The following is a 22,372-nucleotide window of genomic DNA, read 5'->3' as shown; positions in this document are numbered from 1 at the left end:
GTAGAGGTGTTGTTGCCTAGCTACCCTCTGTGTTGAGGATCAGCATAGTGGAGGTGTTGTTGCCTAGATACCCTCTGTGTTGAAGATCAGCATAGTGTAGGTGTTGTTGCCTAGCTACCCTCTGTGTTGAGGGTCAGCATAGTGGAGGTGTTGTTGCCGAACCTCTGTGTTGAGGATCATTATAGTGGAGTTGTTGTTGCCTAGCTACCCTCTGTGTTGAGGATCAGCATAGTGGAGGTGTTGTTGCCTAGCTACCCTCTGTGTTGAGGATCAGCATAGTGGAGGTGTTGTTGCCTAGCTACCCTCTGTGTTGAGGATCAGCATAGTGGAGGTGTTGTTGCCTAGCTACCCTCTGTGTTGAGGATCAGCATAGTGGAGGTGTTGTTGCCGAACCTCTGTGTTGAGGATCAGCGTAGTAGAGGTGTTGTTGCCGAACCTCTGTGTTGAGAATCAGCGTAGTAGAGGTGTTGTTGCCTAGCTACCCTCTGTGTTGAGGATCAGCGTAGTAGAGGTGTTGTTGCCTAGCTACCCTCTGTGTTGAGAATCAGCTTAGTAGAGGTGTTGTTGCCTAGCTACCCTCTGTGTTGAGAATCAGCGTAGTAGAGGTGTTGTTGCCGAACCTCTGTGTTGAGAATCAGCGTAGTAGAGGTGTTGTTGCCTAGCTACCCTCTTTGTTGAGGATCAGCATAGTGGAGGTGTTGTTGCCTAGCTACCCTCTGTGTTGAGGGTCAGCATAGTGGAGGTGTTGTTGCCTAGCTACCCTCTGTGTTGAGAATCAGCGTAGTAGAGGTGTTGTTGCCTAGCTACCCTCTGTGTTGAGAATCAGCGTAGTAGAGGTGTTGTTGCCTAGCTACCCTCTGTGTTGAGGGTCAGCATAGTGGAGGTGTTGTTGCCGAACCTCTGTGTTGAGGATCAGCATAGTGGAGGTTTTGTTGCCTAGTTACCCTCTGTGTTGAGAATCAGCATAGTAGAGGTGTTGTTGCCTAGCTACCCTCTGTGTTGAGGATCAGCATAGTGGAGGTGTTGTTGCCTAGCTACCCTCTGTGTTGAAGATCAGCATAGTGGAGGTGTTGTTGCCTAGCTACCCTCTGTGTTGAGAATCAGCATAGTGGAGGTGTTGTTGCCGAACCTCTGTGTTGAGAATCAGCGTAGTAGAGGTGTTGTTGCCTAGCTACCCTCTGTGTTGAGGGTCAGCATAGTGGAGGTGTTGTTGCCTAGCTACCCTCTGTGTTGAAGATCAGCATAGTGGAGGTGTTGTTGCCTAGCTACCCTCTGTGTTGAGGATCAGCATAGTGGAGGTGTTGTTGCCTAGCTACCCTCTGTGTTGAGGATCAGCATAGTGGAGGTGTTGTTGCCGAACCTCTGTGTTGAGGATCAGCGTAGTAGAGGTGTTGTTGCCGAACCTCTGTGTTGAGAATCAGCGTAGTAGAGGTGTTGTTGCCTAGCTACCCTCTGTGTTGAGGATCAGCGTAGTAGAGGTGTTGTTGCCTAGCTACCCTCTGTGTTGAGAATCAGCGTAGTAGAGGTGTTGTTGCCTAGCTACCCTCTGTGTTGAGAATCAGCGTAGTAGAGGTGTTGTTGCCTAGCTACCCTCTGTGTTGAGGATCAGCATAGTGGAGGTGTTGTTGCCTAGCTACCCTCTGTGTTGAGGATCAGCGTAGTGGAGGTGTTGTTGTCTACCCTCTGTGTTGAGAATCAGCGTAGTAGAGGTGTTGTTGCCTAGCTACCCTCTGTGTTGAGAATCAGCATAGTAGAGGTGTTGTTGCCTAGCTACCCTCTGTGTTGAGAATCAGCGTAGTAGAGGTGTTGTTGCCTAGCTACCCTTTAATCTACTCTTCTTCATTTTTTGGGGCTCCAGGTAGTTTGTGTGACTCAACTCAATGTGCTAGCGTATAACACTGTCCTTCTGTGTGTGTGTGTGTGTCTCTCTGTGTGTCGCTCCCTCTCCAGGACCTCTCTCCACTATGCGGCAGCCAGTCGTCACTACCAGTGCCTGGACACCCTTGTGTCGTGTGGGACCTGCATTAATGCCACTGACCAGTGGGGGCGCTCTGCTCTGCACTACGCTGCTGCCTCTGACCTGGACAGAAGGTGAGCTTCACTAATCAGACTTGGGGAGGAATCCTAACTTCCACTTAAGATTTCAATTCCGATATAGTCATGCATTGATGTAAATGGGAGACTAAGTGAAAAGGTTACTCAAATGGATGTTAGGATTCACCCCATAGTGACCATACATTGATGATACCATTAAGACCTGTGACTCATGTTACAATTTGATATTATAAACTGCATGTAAATTCAGTTATCGGTCAGAGGTTAAAGACTACAATATTGAGCTGGTTCCTATATGCTGCTATCTATAATATGTAAGTAAAAGACTAACGGACAGTCGGGCCCCTGAGGCCAGGTCAAACTAGCTGTGTGGTTTTTGGTGGTGACCATAGAGATCCTGTTAAATTGTTAGAGGTGCTATGTCCCTTCAACCTTCAAAACTCCAGAATGAGTTGAAAATGGCAGCCATATTGGTCAGGGAGAAATCCAAACCAGTCTAATGGAATATATTATTATTATTATTTTATTTCACCTTTATTTAACCAGGTAGGCCAGTTGAGAACAAGTTCTCATTTACAACTACGACATGGCCAAGATAAAGCAAAGCAGTGCGACAAAAACAACAACACAGAGTTACACATGGAATAAACAAACATACAGTTAATAACATCATAGTACAATCTGTATACAGTGTGTGCAAATGAAGTAAGGAGGTAAGGCAATAAATAGGCCAATAGTGGCAAAGTTATTGCCGTTTATCAATTTACACTGGAGTGATTTGTGCAGATGAGGATGTGTAAGTAGAAATACTGGTGTGAAAAAGAGCAGAAAACAGAAACAAATATGGGGATGAGGTAGGTAGTTGGTTGGATGGGCTATTTACAGATGGGTTATTTACAGATGGGCTGTGTACAGCTGCAGCGATCGGTAAGCTGCTCTGACAGCTGGCGCTCAAAGTTAGTGAGGGAGATAGAAGTCTCCAACTTCAGTGATTTTTGTAATTCATTCCAGTCATTGGCAGCAGAGAACTAGAAGGAAAGGCAGCCAAAGGAGGAGTTGGCTTTGGGGATGACCAGTGAAATATACCTGCTGGAGCGCGTGCTACGGGTGGATGTTGCTATGGTGACCAGTGCGCTGAGATAAGGCGGAGCTTTACCTAGCAAAGACTTATAGATGACCTGATCTAAAATATTTTCACATAATTATAAATACAGTTTATATGGGTTTTATACACATTTTCTGTATAAATAGCCTCTAAAATATATGTACACTGACCATAACTGTCAAAATGTTGTGTTTTCTTGGAATGCTGTGAGTGCCATTATATGATGCAAATTCAGTACTTGTTGCATTTACAACTTAATTCCTATCATCAAGTGATTTCAGCCAGTGTCTGGCTGTGGATTGACTGCACTGTTTCAATGGAATGTTATTCTAATTCCTAATTCTATGGTGGTGACCATCTCCGGAAGCTAGACAACCAAGGAACTCCCTGTTTCCATGGATACCTGAGATAATTCTGAGGTGCCGGTTGAATAGGTGTCTGGATGTTCGGCAGCAGACTGTTCAGTGTTCACACCCCTGATTGTTTCCATTCCAGGAAATTCAGAGAAGCACTGCTGGAGACGCTAGATGACCCTGAATAATCAGATGGAAAGGGTTTGGGGAGGGTTTCCCTGGGGCCCCCATTGAGGATGTCTTAATCGTTCTCTGTTGTGTGTCTTGTGTTGTGAAGGCGACGTCAGGCTCTGGAGCCAGAGAGTGAAGGGGTGCAGGCAGAGAAGGAGAAAGAGGCTGCACTGTGAGTAAACTATTTTATTTCTATGAATATTACTGCCTCTATCTGGGCATACAGGTAGTCAGTCACCACAGATTATGGATCAGTGCAAGCCGTGCCTATGGTTCTGACTGTTTGAGAAAGTCCCTCTCTTTCTCTCTCTCTCTTTCTCTACTCTGTGCACACAGACCAGTTCAGACAGACAATATATTCTGTCATTGTCTCTCTCGCTCATCTTGTTGGAATAACCATTGCGTATGTCAAATCAAACAAAAAAATATGTCACGTGCGCCGAATACAACAGGTGAAGTTCTAAACCTCAGTGAAATGTTTACTTACAGGCTCTAACCAATAGTGCAAAAAAGGTATTAGGTGAACAGTAGGTAAGTAAAGAAATAAAACAACAGTAAAAAGACAGGCTATATACAGTAGCAAGACTATATACAGTAGCCAGGCTTTAAAAGTAGCGAGGCTACATACAGACACCGGTTAGTCTGGCATATTGATGTAGTATGTACATGTAGGTATGGTTAAAGTGACTATGCGTATATGATGGAACAGAGAGTAGCAGTAGTGTAAAAGAGGGGTTGGTGGGTGGGACACAATGCAGATAGCCCGGTTAGCCAATGTGCGGGAGCACTGGTTGGTCGGCCCAATTGAGGTAGTATGTACATGAATGTATAGTTAAAGTGACTATGCATATATGATAAACAGAGAGTAGCAGCAGCGTAAAAAGAGGGGGGCACACAATGCAAATAGTCCGGGTAGGAGTCTTGTGGGGTAAAAACTGTTGAGAAGCCTTTTTGTCCTAGACTTGGCACTCCGGTACAGCTTGCCATGCGGTAGTAGAGAGAACAGTCTATGACTGGGGTGGCTGGGGGGGTCTTTGACAATTTTTAGGACCTTCCTCTGACACCGCCTGGTGTAGAGGTCCTGGATGGCCGTACGCACTACCCTCTGTAGTGCCTTGCGGTCAGAGGGCGAGCAGTTGCCGAACCAGGCAGTGATGCAACCCGTCAGGATGCTCTCGATGTTGCAGCTGTAGAATCTTTTGAGGATCTCAGGACCCATGCCAAATCTTTTTAGTTTCCTGAGGGGGAATAGGCTTTGTTGTGCCCTTTTCACGACTGTCTTGTTGTGTTTGGACCATTCTAGTTTGTTGTTGATGTGGACACCAAGGAACTTGAAGCTCTCAACCTGCTCCACTGCATCCGCGTCGATGAGAATGGGGGCGTGTTCGGTCCTCCTTTACCTGTAGTCCACAATCATCTCCCTAGTCTAGGTTACGTTGAGAGATAGGTTGTTATTCTGGCACCACCCGGCCAGGTCTCTGACCTCCTCCCTATAGGCTGTCTCGTCGTTGTCGGTGATCAGGCCTAACACTGTTGTGTCGTCTGCAAACTTAATGATGGTGTTGGAGTTGTGCCTGGCCATGCAGTCATGGGTGAACAGGGAGTACAGGAGGGGACTGAGCACGGATCCCTGGGGAGCTCCAGTGTTGAGGATCAGCGTGGCAGATGTGTTGCTACCTACCCTCACCACCTGGGGGCGGCCCTTCAGGAAGTCCAGGATCCAGTTGCAGAGGGAGGTGTTTAGTCCCAGGGTCCTTAGCTTAGTGATGAGCTTTGAGGGTACTATGGTGTTGAATGCTGAGCTGTAGTCAATGAACAGCATTCTCACATACAGTGGGGAGAACAAGTATTTGATACACTGCCGATTCTGCAGGTTTTCCTACTTACAAAGCATGTAGAGGTCTGTAATTTTTTATCATAGGTACACTTCAACTGTGAGAGACGGAATCTAAAACAAAAATCCAGAAAATGACATTGTATGATTTTTAAGTAATTCATTTGCATGACATAAGTATTTGATACATCAGAAAAGCAGAACTTAAGAAACCTCCATACAGACCTTCTCCAGATCCTTCAGGTTTCGGGGCTGTCGCTGGGCAATATGGACTTTCAGCTCCCTCCAAAGATATTCTATTGGGTTCAGGTCTGGAGACTGGCTAGGCCACGACCCATCCTCAATGCTCTCACTGAGGGAAGGAGGTTGTTGGCCAAGATCTTGCGATACGTGGCCCCATCCATCCTCCCCTCAATACGGTGCAGTCGTCCTCTCCCCTTTGCAGAAAAGCATCCCCAAAGAATGATGTTTCCACCTCCATGCTTCACGGTTGGGATGGTGTTCTTGGGGTTGTACTCATCCTTCTTCTTACTCCAAACACGGCGAGTGGAGTTTAGACCAAAAAGCTCTATTTTTGTCTCTTCAGACCACATGACCTTCTCCCATTCCTCCTCTGGATCATCCAGATGGTCATTGGCAAACTTCAGATGGGCCTGGACATGCGCTGGCTTGAGCAGGGGACCTTGCGTGCGCTGCAAGATTTTAATCCATGACGGCGTAGTGTGTTACTAATGGTTTTCTTTGAGACTGTGGTCCCAGCTTTCTTCAGGTCATTGACCAGGTCCTGCCATGTAGTTCTGGGCTGATCCCTCACCTTCCTCAGGATCATTGATGCCCCACAAGGTGAGATCTTGCATGGAGCCCCAGACCGAGGGTGATTGACCGTCATCTTGAACTTCTTCCATTGTCTAATAATTGCGCCAACAGTTGTTGCCTTCTCACTAAGCTGCTTGCCTATTGTCCTGTAGCCCATCCCAGCCTTGTGCAGGTCTACAATTTTATCCCTTATGTCCTTACACAGCTGGTCTTGGCCATTGTGGAGAGGTTAGTCTCTGTTTGATTGAGTGTGTGGACAGGTGTCTTTTATACAGGTAACGAGTGGAGAACAGGAGGGATTCTTAAAGAAAAACTAACAGGTCTGTGAGAGCCGGAATTCTTACTGGTTGGTAGGTGATCAAATACTTATGTCATGCAATAAAATGCAAATTAATTACTTAAAAATCATGTGATTTTCTGGATTTTTGTTTTATATTCCGTCTCTCACATTTGAAGTGTACCTATGATTAAAATTACAGACCTCTACATGCTTTGTAAGTAGGAAAACCTGCAGAATCGGCAGTATATCAAATACTTGTTCCCCCCACTGTAAGTGTTCCTTTTGTCCAGGTGGGAAAGGGCAGAGTGGAGTGCAATAGAGATCGCATCATCTGTGGATCTGTTTGGGCGGTATGCAAATTGGAGTGGGTCTAGAGTTTCTGGGATAATGGTGTTAATGTGAGCCATTACCAGCCTTTCAAAGCACTTCATGGCTACGGACGTGAGTGCTACGGGTCTGTAGTCATTTAGGCAGGTTGCCTTTGTGTTCTTGGGCACAGGGACTATGGTGGTCTAGTTGTATCATGTTGATATGTCTATAAAACATCTCTTTCTCTCTCTCATATCCTCTGTCTGAGGCTTAACTTTTAAGAACATATTGAAGTGTTTGTGTGACTATATTGTGTGTTTGTGTAATAGATGTCTAGAATTCCTTTTGCAAAGTGGTGGTACTGCCTCTCTGAAGGATAAGCAGGGCTACAGTCCTGTCCACTATGCTGCAGCCTATGGCCACAGACACTGCCTGGAGCTGGTGAGTGCATGCACGCTCATGCTACATTTTCTATGCTACATGCTAGTCAAGAATGTATCTGTGTGTAGAACTTCAGATACCATAAATAGACACAGCTCATAAATACCACTTATGGAATTGAAATGATTTGTTTTGATGTAATCTGTGGTTTTAGCTGTTGGACAGAGACAAGAGTCACCAGGAGCCCCCAGACTTTCTGGGTGCCAGGAGCCCCCTGCACCTCGCTGTGAGTCATTATTACATATCCACTCTAGCCATGCATAATCACACACTGCCATGCAGTGCATTATAATTGGGTGAGCTTGTGACCTGAGCAGGAAAAACCTATAGTTTTTATGGTCATGGCACGTAGTCAGAAAAAACAGATAACTAGCGTTATCATGTACAGAGCCTTCAGAAAGTATTCACACCCCTTGACCTAGTCCACATTTTGTTGTGTTACAGCCTGAATTCAGAATGGATTAAATTGAAAAACAATCTCACCCATCTACACAAAATACCCCATAATGACAAATTGTAAAAACATCTTTGTAATTTAGCAAATTTATTGAATTTGAAATACAGAAATCTCATTTACATCTAGTGCATTCGGAAAGTATTCAGACCCCTTCCTTTTTTCCACATTTTGTTACGTTACAGCCTTATTCTAATATTGATAACATAAATTTCTCTTCATCAATCTACACAAAATGCCCCATAATGACAAAGCAAAAGCGGTACCAACACGTTTCTGCAGCATTGAAGGTCCCCAAGAACACCGTGGCCTCCATCATTCTTAAATGGAAGAAGTTTGGAACCACCAAGACTCTTCTTAGAGCTGTCCGCCCGGCCAAACTGAGCAGTCGGGGGAGAAGGGCCTTGGTCAGAGGTGTGACTAAGAACTCGATGGTCACTCTGACAGAGCTCCTGAGTTCCTCTGTAGAGATGGGAGAACCTTCCAGAAGGACAACCATCTCTGCAGAAGTCCACCAATCAGGCCTTTATGGTTGAGTTGCCAGATGGAAGCCACTCCCTCAGTAAAAGGCACATGACGGCCCGCTTGGAGATTTCCAAAAGGCACCGAAAGGACTCAGACCTGAGAAACAAAATTCTCTGGTCTGATGACACCAAGATTGAACTCTTTAGCCTGAATGCCAAACGTCACATCTGGAAGAAACCTGGCACCATCCCTATGGTGAAGCATGGTGGTGGCAGCATCACGCTGTGGGGATGTTTTTAGTGGCAGGGACTTGAAGACTCGAGGGAAAGATGAACGGAGCAAAGTACAAAGAGAGCCTTGATGAAAACCTGCTCTAGAGTGCTCAGACTGGGGCGAAGGTTCATCTTCCAACTGGACAACGACCCAAAGCACACAGCCAAGACAACTCAGGATTGGCTCCGGGACAAGTCTCTAAATGTCCTTGAGTGGAACCAGCCAGAGCCCAGACTTGAACAATCAAACATCTCTGAAGAGACCTGAAAATACAGTTGAAGTCAGAAGTTTACATAAACAAGTTATAATGACTCCAACCTAAGTGTTTCAACCACTCCACAAATTTCTTGTTAACAAACTATAGTTTTGGCAAGTCAGTTAAGACCTCTACTTTGTGCATGTCATTTTTCCAACAATTGTTTACAGACAGATAATTTCACTGTATCACAATTCCAGTGGGTCAGAAGTTTACACTAAGTTGACTGTGCCTTTAAACAGCTTGTAAAATTCCATAAAATGATGTCATGACTTTATAAGGTTCTTATAGGCAAATGGACATAATTTGAGTCAATTGGAGATGTACCTGTGGATGTATTTCAAGGCCTACCTTCAAACTCGGTGCCTTTGCTTGACATCATGGGAAAATCAAATGACCTCATCCTTGGGAGCAATTTACAAACGCCTGAAGGTACCACATTCATTTGTACAAACAATAGTACGCAAGTATAAACACCATGGGACCACGCAGCCGTAATACCGCTCAGGAAGGAGACGTGTTCTGTCTCCTAGAGACCAGGGCGCAGCGTGATAAGCGTCCATCTTCTTTTAATGGAAGATGGACCACTGAACAAACCGAACGTGCCTCTATATACCGCGAGTGCAGACATGCAACTACACATAGACAATAACCCACAAAAACCAAAATGGGAAATGGCAACCTAAATAGGATCCCCAATCAGAGACAACGATAAACAGCTGTCTCTGATTGGGAACCAATTCAGGCCACCATAGACCTACATTTACCTAGACAATACCAAAACCCCATAGATATACAAAAAACCCTAGACAAGACAAAAACACACATACCACCCTCGTCACACCCTGACCTAACCAAAATAATAAAGAAAACAAAGATAACTAAGGTCAGGGCGTGACAGCTTGAGAGGATCTGCAGAGAAGAATGGGAGAAACTCCCCAAATACAGGTGTGCCAAGCTTGTAGTGTCGTACCCAAGACGACTCAAGGATGTAATCGCTGCCAAAGGTGCTTCAACAAAGTCTTGATATTTCAGTTCTTTATTTTTTTGACATTTGCTAAATGTTTCTGCTTGGTCGTTATGGGGTATTGTGTGTAGATTGATGAGGAGAAAAAAAACAATTGAATCAATTTTACGGTAAAGGCTGTAACCTAACAAAATGTGGAACAAGTCAAGGGGTCTGAATACTTCCCGAATGCACTGTAAGTATTCACACCCCTGAGTCAATACACATTAGAATTACCTATGGTAGCGATTACAACTGTGAGTCTTTCTGGGTAAGTCTCTAAAAGCTTTGCATACCTAGATTGTATAATATTTCCACATGATTCTTTTTACAATTTTTCAAGCTCTTGTCAAATTGGTTGTTGGTAATTGCTAGACAGCCATTTTCAAGTCTTGCCATAGATTTTCCAGACAATTTAAGTCAAAACGTTAACTAGGAACATTCAATGTTGTCTTTGTAAGCAACTCCAGTGTATATTTGGCCTTGTGTTTTAGGTTATTGTCCTGCTGAAAGGTGAATTTGCAGACTGAACCAGGTCTTCCTCCAGGATTTTGCCTGTGCTTATCTCTGTTTCTGGAATAGCATAGCCATAACATGATGCAGCCACCACCATGCTTCAAAAAAATGAAGAGTGGTACTCAGTGACGTGTTTTCTTGGATTTGCCCCAAACATAATGCGTTGTATTCATAGTATTCATTCATAGCATCTTCGGTTTTCTCCTATCACATCCATTAAACTCTGTAACTGTTTTAAAGTGACCGTTGGCCTCATGGGGAAATCCCTGTGTGGTTTCCTTCCTGTCCAGCAACTGAGTTAGGAAGATTGTCTGTATCTTTGTAGTGACTGGGTGTATTGATACACCATCCAAATTCTTATTAATAACTTCACCATGCTCAAAAGAATATTCAATGTCTTGCTTTTTATGTTTTTCATCTACCAATAGGTGCCCTTCTTTGCGAGGCATTGGAAAACGGCATTGGTTTTTGTGGTTGAATCTGTGTTTAAAATGTACTGTTCAACTGAGGGACCTTACAGATTATTATATGTGTTGGGTACAGAGATGATGGTAGTCATTCAAAGATCATGTTAAACACTATTATTGCACACAGAGTGAGTCCATACAACTTATTAAGCAAATTGTTACTCCTGCACTTATTTAGGCTTGCTATAACATTTCATATTTTCATTTAAAAAAACATAATTCCACTTTTGCGTTATGGGCTGTTGCGTGTGGGCCAGTGACACAAAATCTCAATGTAATCCATTTTAAATCCATTTTAAATTCAGGCTGTAACACAACAAAATGTAGAAAATGTCAAGGGGTGTGAATACTTTCTGAAGGCAGCCATTATCACACATACACACACAGAGTATACATTGCATAGACCGCAGTATCTTTGCATACCAACAGCTGGTATGTGTGTAATGTGTGTGTCTGTCTCCCTGTCCCCCAGGCATACCACGGCCATGCACAGGCTCTGGAGGTGTTGCTGCAAGGGGAGAGGGAGGTAGACCAGGGGGACGAGGAAGGTCGTACTCCCCTGGCCCTAGCGGCCCTCAGGGGCCACACTGACTGCGTCCACACCCTTCTCAGCCAGGGGGCCTCGCCACGCACCACGGACACCAACAGGGGACGCACCCCGGTACACCTAGCAGGTAATGGAGACCACTGTGTGTTTGTGTGTGGGTGTGAGAATTTGAAGTACTCTTTTGATTGGTCTGTGTGCAGTAGTTCTATACTGAGTTTTCTCTCCGTCTTTCCATCTCTCTCTGTCTCTCTGTCTCTGGTTTTCTCTCTTTCCATCTCTCTCTCTCTCTCTCTGGTTTTCTCTCTTTCCATCTCTCTCTCTCTCTCTCTGGTTTTCTCTCTTTCCATCTCTCTCTCTCTCTCTCTGGTTTTCTCTCTTTCCATCTCTCTCTCTCTCTCTGGTTTTCTCTCTTTCCATCTCTCTCTCTCTCTCTCTGGTTTTCTCTCTTTCCATCTCTCTCTCTCTCTCTCTGGTTTTCTCTCTTTCCATCTCTCTCTCTCTCTCTCTCTGTCTCTGGTTTTCTCTCTTTCCATCTCTATCTCTGTCTCTGGTTTTCTCTCTTTCCATCTCTCTCTCTCTCTCTCTCTGTCTCTGGTTTTCTCTCTTTCCATCTCTCTCTCTCTCTCTGTCTCTGGTTTTCTCTCTTTCCATCTCTCTCTGTCTTTCTGTCTCTGTCTTTCTATCTTTCTGTCTCTCTCTGTCTCTGTCTTTCTATCTTTCTGTCTCTCTCTGTCTCTGTTTTTCTGTCTCTGTCTCTTTCTGTCTCTCTCTGTCTCTCTCTCGTCTGTCTGTCTGTCTGTCTGTCTGTCTGTCTGTCTGTCTGTCTGTCTGTCTGTCTCTCCGTCTTTCCATCTCTCTCTGTCTCTCTGTCTTTCTATCTCTCTGTCTTTCTGTCTCTCTGTCTTTCTATCTTTCTGTCTCTCTCTGTCTCTGTCTTTCTATCTTTCTATCTCTCTCTGTCTCTGTCTGTCTGTCTGTCTGTCTGTCTGTCTGTCTGTCTGTCTGTCTGTCTGTCTGTCTCTCCGTCTTTCCATCTCTCTCTGTCTCTGTCTTTCTGTTTCTCTGTCTCTGTCTTTCTATCTTTCTGTCTCTCTGTCTCTGTTTTTCTGTCTCTGTCTCTTTCTGTCTCTCTCTGTCTCTCTCTGTCTCTCTCTTTTCTGTCTCTCTCTGTCTGTCTGTCTGTCTGTCTGTCTGTCTGTCTGTCTGTCTGTCTGTCTGTCTGTCTGTGTCTGTGTCTCTCTCTCTCTCTCTCTCTCTCTCAATTCAAGGGGCTTTATTGGCATGGTAAACATGTGTTAACATTGCCAAAGCAAGTGAAGTAGATAATAAACAAAAGTGAAATAAACAATAAAAATGAACAGTAAACATTACACTCACAAAAGTTCTTAATAATTAAGATAAGCATACATATGGGTTGTATTTACAATGGTGTTTGTTCTTCACTGGTTGACCTTTTCTTGTGGCAACAGGTCACACATCTTGCTGCTGTGATGGCACACTGTGGTATTTCACCCAGTAGATATGGGAGTTTATCAAAATCGTGTTTGTTTTCTAATTCTTTGTGGATCTGTGTAATCTGAGGGAAATATGTGTCTCTAATATAGTCATACATTTGGCAGGAGGTTAGGAAGTGCAGCTCAGTTTCCACCTAATTGTGTGGGCAGTGTGCACATAGCCTGACTCTCTTTAGAGTCAGGTCTGCATACTGTGGCCTTTCTCAATAACAAGGCTATGCTCACTGAGTCTGTACATAGTCAAAGCTTTCCTTAATTTTGGGTCAGTCACAGCGGTCAGGTATTCTGCGACTCTGTTTAGGGCCAAATAGCATTCTAGTTTGCTCTGTTTTTTTGTTAATTCTTTCCAATCTGTCAAGTAATTATCTTTTTGTTTTCTCATGATTTGGTTGGGTCTTATTGTGTTGCTGTTCTGGGGCTTTGTGGGGTGTGTTTGTGTTTGTGATCAGAGCCCCAGGACCAGCTTGCTTAGGGGACTCTTCTCCAGGTTCATCTCTCTGTAGGTGATGGCTTTGTTATGGAAGGTTTGGGAATCGCTTCCTTTTAAGTGGTTGTAGATTTTAACGTCTCTTTTCTGGATTTTGATAATTAGCGGTTATCGGCCTAATTCTGCTCTGCATGTGCATTATTTGGTGTTTTACGTTGTACACGGAGGATATTTTTTCAGAATTCTGCATGCAGAGTCTCAATTTGGCATTTGTCCCTTTTTGTGAATTCTCTCTCTCTCGTCTGTCTCTGTCTTTCTGTCTGTTTCTCTCTCTGTCTTTCTGTCTGTTTCTCTCTCTGTCTCTATCTTTCTGTCTCTCTGTCTGTCTGTCTGTTTCTCTGTCTCTCTCTGTCTCTATCTTTCTGTCTCTCTGTGTCTGTCTCTGTCTTTCTGTCTGTTTCTCTCTCTGTCTCTATCTTTCTGTCTCTGTCTCTCTGTCTGTCTCTGTCTTTCTGTCTGTTTCTCTCTCTGTCTTTCTGTCTGTTTCTCTCTCTGTCTCTATCTTTCTGTCTTTCTGTCTCTCTGTCTCTGTCTGTCTGTCTGTCTGTTTCTCTGTCTCTCTCTGTCTCTGTCTGTCTATCTGTTTCTCTCTCTCTGTGTCTGTCTCTGTCTTTCTGTCTGTTTCTCTCTGTCTCTATCGTTCTGTCTCTGTCTCTCTGTCTCTGTCTGTTTCTCTGTCTCTGTCTGTCTGTTTCTCTTGTTCTCATCTCTCTCCTTCCCTGTCCTCAGTGATGAATGGTCATACGTCGTGTGTACGCCTCCTTCTGGACGACCAGGATAGTGCAGACCTGGTGGACACTACAGACTCTCAGGGACAGTGAGTTTACTAATCTGTAGGGACTGGATGGGTTTAAATAAAATGGTCATGTCTTGCGCTCACCTTTCCCTCTGATAGGCAAGGTAGAAATGTGGCCCTATTGCTTATACCTATCCAGTCTTTTCAGATGACATTGGATGGATGTAAGCAACATGGCAAACATTCTACCTAGCCTTGTAATACTCGTAGGTGGGGCTAGGGGTTGGGAATGGGGATGTGTCTACCGATCCATTTGTCCTGCTGTGACTGTCCCCTCTCTGTCCCTGTCAGGACTCCTCTGATGCTTGCGGTGGCAGGGGGACATGTGGATGCTGTGTCTCTGCTGCTGGAGAGAGAGGCTGCTGTAGATACAGCAGACAACCATGGCCTGACCGCCCTGCACCTCGGGGTGGGTGTGTGTATTCACTGTAAATGTATGTATGTGCGTGCGTGTGCGCGCGTGTGTTTGTATGGCTGTAAATGTCTGTGACTTCACATGACTGTGATTGTACTGAATTCTGAGGAGCTTGTAAGAACGGGATCTCTTTGTCCAGTCTAAAAGTTTAAAGGTAAACTCTGTCTCTCTCTTTGTTTCCTTCCGTCTCTCTCTCACTCTTCTCTCCCTCCCACTCTCCCAGTTGCTGTGTGGTCAGGAGGAGTGTGTTCAGTGTCTGTTGGAGCAGGAGGCCTCTGTGTTGCTGGGGGACTCCAGGGGCCGAACAGCCCTCCATCTGGCTGCAGCGAAGGGCCACGCATCCTGGCTCGCTGAGCTGCTGAGTATGGCCTGTTCTGAACTGCCCACGCCCCCCCTCCGAGACCACCAGGGGTACACCCCCCTGCACTGGGCCTGCTACTATGGTCAGTTACTAAACCACCCCCCTGCACTGGGCCTACTACTATGGTCAGTTACTAAACCAACCTACTGCACTGGGACTGCTACCATGGTCAGTTACTAAACCAACTTACTGCACTGGGCCTGCTACTATGGTCAGTTACTAAACCACCCTACTGCACTGGGCCTGCTACTATGGTCAGTTACTAAACCAACTTACTGCACTGGGCCTGCTACTATGGTCAGTTACTAAACCAACTTACTGCACTGGGCCTGCTACTATGGTCAGTTACTAAACCAACCTACTGCACTGGGCCTGCTACTATGGTCAGTTACTAAACCAACTTACTGTACTGGGCCTGCTACTATGGTCAGTTACTAAACCAACTTACTGTACTGGGCCTGCTACTATGGTCAGTTACTAAACCAACTTACTGCACTGGGCCTGCTACTATGGTCAGTTACTAAACCAACTTACTGCACTGGGCCTGCTACTATGGTCAGTTACTAAACCAACCTACTGCACTGGGCCTGCTACTATGGTCAGTTACTAAACCAACCTACTGCACTGGGCCTGCTACTATGGTCAGTTACTAAACCACCCTACTGCACTGGGCATGTTACTATGGTCAGTTACTAAACCAACTTACTGCACTGGGCCTGCTACTATGGTCAGTTACTAAACCAACTTACTGCACTGGGCCTGCTACTATGGTCAGTTACTAAACCGACTTACTGCACTGGGCCTGCTACTATGGTCAGTTACTAAAACAACCTACTGCACTGGGCCTGCTACTATGGTCAGTTACTAAAACAACTTACTGCACTGGGCCTGCTACTATGGTCAGTTACTAAACCAACCTACTGCACTGGGCCTGCTACTGTGGTCAGTTACTAAACCAACCTACTACACTGGGCCTGCTACTATGGTCAGTTACTAAACCAACCTACTGCACTGGGCCTGCTACTATGGTCAGTTACTAAACCAACCTACTGCACTGGGCCTGCTACTTTGGTCAGTTACTAAACCACCCTAGTACACTGGGCCTGCTTCTATGGTCACTTACTAAACGACCCTACTGCACTGGGCCTGCTACTATGGTCAGTTACTAAACCAACCTACTGCACTGGGCCTGCTACTGTGGTCAGTTACTAAACCAACCTACTACACTGGGCCTGCTACTATGGTCAGTTACTAAACCAACCTACTGCACTGGGCCTGCTACTATGGTCAGTTACTAAACCAACCTACTGCACTGGGCCTGCTACTATGGTCAGTTACTAAACCACCCTACTACACTGGGCCTGCTACTATGGTCAGTTACTAAACCACCCTACTGCACTGGACCTGCTACTTTGGTCAGTTACTAAACCACCCTACTGCACTGGGCATGTTACTATGGTCAGTTACTAAACCACCCTAGTACACTGGGCCTGCTTCTATGGTCACTTACTAAACGACCCTACTGCACTGGGCCTGCTACTATGGTCAGTTACTAAACCAACCTACTGCACTGGGCCTGCTACTGTGGTCAGTTACTAAACCAACCTACTACACTGGGCCTGCTACTATGGTCAGTTACTAAACCAACTTACTGCACTGGGCCTGCTACTATGGTCAGTTACTAAACCAACTTACTGCACTGGGCCTGCTACTATGGTCAGTTACTAAACCAACCTACTGCACTGGGCCTGCTACTATGGTCAGTTACTAAACCAACCTACTGCAGTTCTGCCTCTAACTATGGCTTTGTAGTCCGAATCTCATTCAATGTTCCTGAGGGATTTTGCCTCAATGCATACCTTTTATGTGGAATGTATTTTATGTGGAATATATTTTATGTGGAATACCTTTCATGTGGAATAACTTTTACGTGTGCATCTTCTACTGATCTTGTTTGTGTGTCCAGGTCACGAGGGCTGTGTGGAGGTACTGCTGGAGCAGAAAGGTTGTCCCTGTATCGATGGGAACCCCTTCACTCCTCTGCACTGTGCTGTGTAAGTCTATACATTTGTCCTTATTGATCAAATATATAATGCACAGTGTTGCCCATAGACCTCAGTGTTGACTAAAGACCTGTGTTGACTATAGACCTCAGTGTTGACTATAGACCTCAGTGTTGACTATAGACCTCAGTGTTGACTAAAGACCTGTGTTGACTATAGACCTCAGTGTTGTCTATTAGACCTCAGTGTTGACTAAAGACCTGTGTTGACTATAGACCTCAGTGTTGTCTATTAGACCTCAGTGTTGACTAAAGACCTGTGTTGACTAAAGACCTCAGTGTTGACTATTAGACCTCAGTGTTGCCCATAGACCTCAGTGTTGACTAAAGACCTGTGTTGACTATAGACCTCAGTGTTGTCTATTAGACCTCAGTGTTGACTAAAGACCTGTGTTGACTATAGACCTCAGTGTTGTCTATTAGACCTCAGTGTTGCCCATAGACCTCAGTGTTGTCTATTAGACCTCAGTGTTGACTAAAGACCTGTGTTGACTATAGACCTCAGTGTTGTCTATTAGACCTCAGTGTTGACTAAAGACCTGTGTTGACTATAGACCTCAGTGTTGTCTATAGACCTCAGTGTTGACTAAAGACCTGTGTTGACTATAGACCTCAGTGTTGTCTATAGACCTCAGTGTTGACTAAAGACCTGTGTTGACTATAGACCTCAGTGTTGTCTATTAGACCTCAGTGTTGACTAAAGACCTGTGTTGACTATAGACCTCAGTGTTGTCTATAGACCTCAGTGTTGACTAAAGACCTGTGTTGACTATAGACCTCAGTGTTGTCTATAGACCTCAGTGTTGACTAAAGACCTGTGTTGACTATAGACGTCAGTGTTGTCTATTAGACCTCAGTGTTGACTAAAGACCTGTGTTGACTATAGACCTCAGTGTTGTCTATTAGACCTCAGTGTTGACTAAAGACCTGTGTTGACTATAGACCTCAGTGTTGTCTATAGACCTCAGTGTTGACTAAAGACCTGTGTTGACTATAGACCTCAGTGTTGCCCATAGACCTCAGTGTTGACTAAAGACCTGTGTTGACTATAGACCTCAGTGTTGTCTATTAGACCTCAGTGTTGACTAAAGACCTGTGTTGACTATAGACCTCAGTGTTGTCTATTAGACCTCAGTGTTGACTAAAGACCTGTGTTGACTATAGACCTCAGTGTTGCCCATAGACCTCAGTGTTGACTAAAGACCTGTGTTGACTATAGACCTCAGTGTTGTCTATTAGACCTCAGTGTTGCCCATAGACCTCAGTGTTGACTAAAGACCTGTGTTGACTATAGACCTCAGTGTTGTCTATTAGACCTCAGTGTTGACTAAAGACCTGTGTTGACTATAGACCTCAGTGTTGTCTATTAGACCTCAGTGTTGACTAAAGACCTGTGTTGACTATTAGACCTCAGTGTTGACTATAGACCTCAGTGTTGTCTATTAGACCTCAGTGTTGACTAAAGACCTGTGTTGACTATAGACCTCAGTGTTGTCTATTAGACCTCAGTGTTGACTAAAGACCTGTGTTGACTATAGACCTCAGTGTTGTCTATTAGACCTCAGTGTTGACTAAAGACCTGTGTTGACTATAGACCTCAGTGTTGTCTATTAGACCTCAGTGTTGACTAAAGACCTGTGTTGACTATAGACCTCAGTGTTGTCTATTAGACCTCAGTGTTGACTAAAGACCTGTGTTGACTATAGACCTCAGTGTTGCCCATAGACCTCAGTGTTGACTAAAGACCTGTGTTGACTATAGACCTCAGTGTTGACTAAAGACCTGTGTTGACTATAGACCTCAGTGTTGACTATTAGACCTCAGTGTTGATTATTAGACCTCAGTGTTGACTATTAGACCTCAGTGTTGATTATTAGACCTCAGTGTTGACTATTAGACCTCAGTGTTGATTATTAGACCTCAGTGTTGACTATTAGACCTCAGTGTTGATTATTAGACCTCAGTGTTGACTATTAGACCTCAGTGTTGTCTATTAGACCTCAGTGTTGACTAAAGACCTGTGTTGACTATAGACCTCAGTGTTGACTATTAGAGCTGAATGTTGACTTTTAGACCTCAGTGTTGATTATTAGATCTCAGTGTTGACTATTAGACCTCAGTGTTGTCTATTAGACCTCAGTGTTGACTATTAGAGCTGAATGTTGACTTTTAGACCTCAGTGTTGATTATTAGATCTCAGTGTTGACTATTAGACCTCAGTGTTGACTATTAGACCTCAGTGTTGACTAAAGACCTGTGTTGACTATAGACCTCAGTGTTGTCTATTAGACCTCAGTGTTGACTATTAGAGCTGAATGTTGACTTTTAGACCTCAGTGTTGATTATTAGATCTCAGTGTTGACTATTAGACCTCAGTGTTGACTATTAGACCTCAGTGTTGACTAAAGACCTGTGTTGACTATAGACCTCAGTGTTGTCTATTAGACCTCAGTGTTGACTATTAGAGCTGAATGTTGACTTTTAGACCTCAGTGTTGATTATTAGATCTCAGTGTTGACTATTAGACCTCAGTGTTGACTATTAGACCTCAGTGTTGTCTATTAGACCTCAGTGTTGACTAAAGACCTGTGTTGACTATAGACCTCAGTGTTGTCTATTAGACCTCAGTGTTGACTAAAGACCTGTGTTGACTATAGACCTCAGTGTTGTCTATTAGACCTCAGTGTTGACTAAAGACCTGTGTTGACTATAGACCTCAGTGTTGTCTATTAGACCTCAGTGTTGACTATTAGAGCTGAATGTTGACTTTTAGACCTCAGTGTTGATTATTAGACCTCAGTGTTGACTATTAGACCCCTGTGTTGACTGTAGACCTGTGTTGACTATTAGACCTCAGTGTTGACTGTGTTTTACCTTATGGATCTTAGTGTTTACATTCTGTTTTGGTTCTCAGGGTGAATGATCATGAACCCTGTGCCTCACTACTGCTGGAAGCCATGGGATCAGACATGGCCAGCTGTAAGGACGCTAAGGATCGGTAGGTCATCAGACAGCTGTATATCACACAGCCTGTCCTCAATTTCTCAATCACTAATTTCCATGTTTTTTTTGTTCTCTATTCTTCCTTCTGTTCATTTTCCTCTCCTCACACATCCCCCCTCCATCTCTCAGGACTCCACTCCATGCTGCAGCGTTCTCTGGTCATGTGGACTGTGTTCAGCTGCTTCTGGCCCATGATGCACCTGTGGATGCTGTGGACCAATCAGGGCGCAGTGCACTGATGATGGCTGCAGAGAAGGGAAGAGTCGGGACTGTAGAGGTGCTGCTGACCAGTGCCAACGCCAGCCTGAGGTTGGTGGACCAGAATGGTAACACCGCGCTCCACCTGGCCTGCAGTAACGTGAGTGTCCACTAGGGGGATTGATCTCCCAATTTCGTTGACTTGACATTTGTACCATATTCAAACTCCAAATTTACACATAGTGTATTATATATGAAAAGAATGTAACATTTATTTGGCTTCACTATCTTCCTCTCTTCTTCCCTTCCTCTCTTTCCTCTCTTCACTCTATTCCTCTCTTCCTTCTCTTCCTCTCTTTCCTCTCTTCACTATCTTCCTCTCTTCTTCCCTTCCTCTCTTTCCTCTCTTCACTCTATTCCTCTCTTCCTTCTCTTCCTCTCTTTCCTCTCTTCACTATCTTCCTCTCTTCTTCCCTTCCTCTCTTTCCTCTCTTCACTCTATTCCTCTCTTCTTCCCTTCCTCTCTTTCCTCTCTTCACTATCTTCCTCTCTTCTTCCCTTCCTCTCTTTCCTCTCTTCACTCTATTCCTCTCTTCTTCCCTTCCTCTCTTTCCTCTCTTCACTATCTTCCTCTCTTCTTCCCTTCCTCTCTTTCCTCTCTTCACTCTATTCCTCTCTTCCTTCTCTTCCTCTCTTTCCTCTCTTCACTCTATTCCTCTCTTCTTCTCTTCCTCTCTTTCCTCTCTTCACTCTATTCCTCTCTTCTTCCCTTCCTCTCTTTCCTCTCTTCACTCTATTCCTCTCTTCTTCCCTTCCTCTCTTTCCTCTCTTCACTCTATTCCTCTCTTCCTTCTCTTCCTCTCTTTCCTCTCTTTCCTCTCTTCACTATCTTCCTCTCTTCTTCCCTTCCTCTCTTTCCTCTCTTCACTCGATTCCTCTCTTCCTTCTCTTCCTCTCTTTCCTCTCTTCACTCTATTCCTCTCTTCCTTCTCTTCCTCTCTTTCCTCTCTTCACTCTATTCCTCTCTTCCTTCTCTTCCTCTCTTTCCTCTCTTCACTCTATTCCTCTCTTCCTTCTCTTCCTCTCTTTCCTCTCTTCACTCTATTCCTCTCTTCCTTCTCTTCCTCTCTTTCCTCTCTTCACTATCTTCCTCTCTTCTTCTCTTCCTCTCTTTCCTCTCTTCACTCTATTCCTCTCTTCCTTCTCTTCCTCTCTTTCCTCTCTTCACTCTATTCCTCTCTTCCTTCTCTTCCTCTCTTTCCTCTCTTCACTCTATTCCTCTCTTCCTTCTCTTCCTCTCTTTCCTCTCTTCACTCTATTCCTCTCTTCCTTCTCTTCCTCTCTTTCCTCTCTTCACTCTATTCCTCTCTTCCTTCTCTTCCTCTCTTTCCTCTCTTCACTCTATTCCTCTCTTCCTTCTCTTCCTCTCTTTCCTCTCTTCACTCTATTCCTCTCTTCCTTCTCTTCCTCTCTTTCCTCTCTTCACTATCTTCCTCTCTTCTTCCCTTCCTCTCTTTCCTCTCTTCACTCTATTCCTCTCTTCCTTCTCTTCCTCTCTTTCCTCTCTTCACTCTATTCCTCTCTTCCTTCTCTTCCTCTCTTTCCTCTCTTCAATCTATTCCTCTCTTCCTTCTCTTCCTCTCTTTCCTCTCTTCACTCTATTCCTCTCTTCCTTCTCTTCCTCTCTTTCCTCTCTTCACTCTATTCCTCTCTTCCTTCTCTTCCTCTCTTTCCTCTCTTCACTATCTTCCTCTCTTCTTCCCTTCCTCTCTTTCCTCTCTTCACTCTATTCCTCTCTTCCTTCTCTTCCTCTCTTTCCTCTCTTCACTCTATTCCTCTCTTCCTTCTCTTCCTCTCTTTCCTCTCTTCACTCTATTCATCTCTTCTTCTCTTCCTCTCTTTCCTCTCTTCACTCTATTCCTCTCTTCCTTCCCTTCCTCTCTTTCCTCTCTTCACTCTATTCCTCTCTTCTTCTCTTCCTCTCTTTCCTCTCTTCACTCTCTTCCTCTCTTCCTTCCCTTCCTCTCTTTCCTCTCTTCACTATCTTCCTCTCTTCTTCCCTTCTTCCCTTCCTCTCTTTCCTCTCTTCTTCCCTTCCTCTCTTTCCTCTCTTCACTCTATTCTTCCCTTCCTCTCTTTCCTCTCTTCACTATCTTCCTCTCTTCTTCCCTTCCTCTCTTTCCTCTCT

At 44.6% G+C, this 22,372-nt stretch overlaps 1 protein-coding gene across 2 annotated transcripts in view; it reads left to right on the top strand.

The window, feature by feature from the left end:
• LOC139380874 (serine/threonine-protein phosphatase 6 regulatory ankyrin repeat subunit B-like) overlaps positions 1-22,372 on the top strand; it is a 69,698-nt gene that overhangs the window by 43,144 nt on the left and 4,182 nt on the right. For both annotated transcript variants that reach the window (XM_071124014.1, XM_071124013.1), the window contains exons 14-24: positions 1,951-2,091; positions 3,791-3,856; positions 7,253-7,364; positions 7,519-7,590; positions 11,274-11,475; positions 14,079-14,166; positions 14,437-14,554; positions 14,784-15,003; positions 16,888-16,975; positions 19,898-19,981; positions 20,116-20,344. In XM_071124014.1, the coding sequence (XP_070980115.1) occupies positions 1,951-2,091; positions 3,791-3,856; positions 7,253-7,364; positions 7,519-7,590; positions 11,274-11,475; positions 14,079-14,166; positions 14,437-14,554; positions 14,784-15,003; positions 16,888-16,975; positions 19,898-19,981; positions 20,116-20,344 (1,420 nt within the window). The remainder of the gene's footprint in view (positions 1-1,950; positions 2,092-3,790; positions 3,857-7,252; positions 7,365-7,518; positions 7,591-11,273; positions 11,476-14,078; positions 14,167-14,436; positions 14,555-14,783; positions 15,004-16,887; positions 16,976-19,897; positions 19,982-20,115; positions 20,345-22,372) is intronic.

This window comes from Oncorhynchus clarkii, chromosome 22, assembly GCF_045791955.1.
Source record: "Oncorhynchus clarkii lewisi isolate Uvic-CL-2024 chromosome 22, UVic_Ocla_1.0, whole genome shotgun sequence".
Lineage (NCBI taxonomy): Eukaryota > Metazoa > Chordata > Actinopteri > Salmoniformes > Salmonidae > Oncorhynchus > Oncorhynchus clarkii.
Note: the sequence above shows the minus strand (reverse complement) of the source record. Positions and strands in the feature narration are given on the sequence as shown.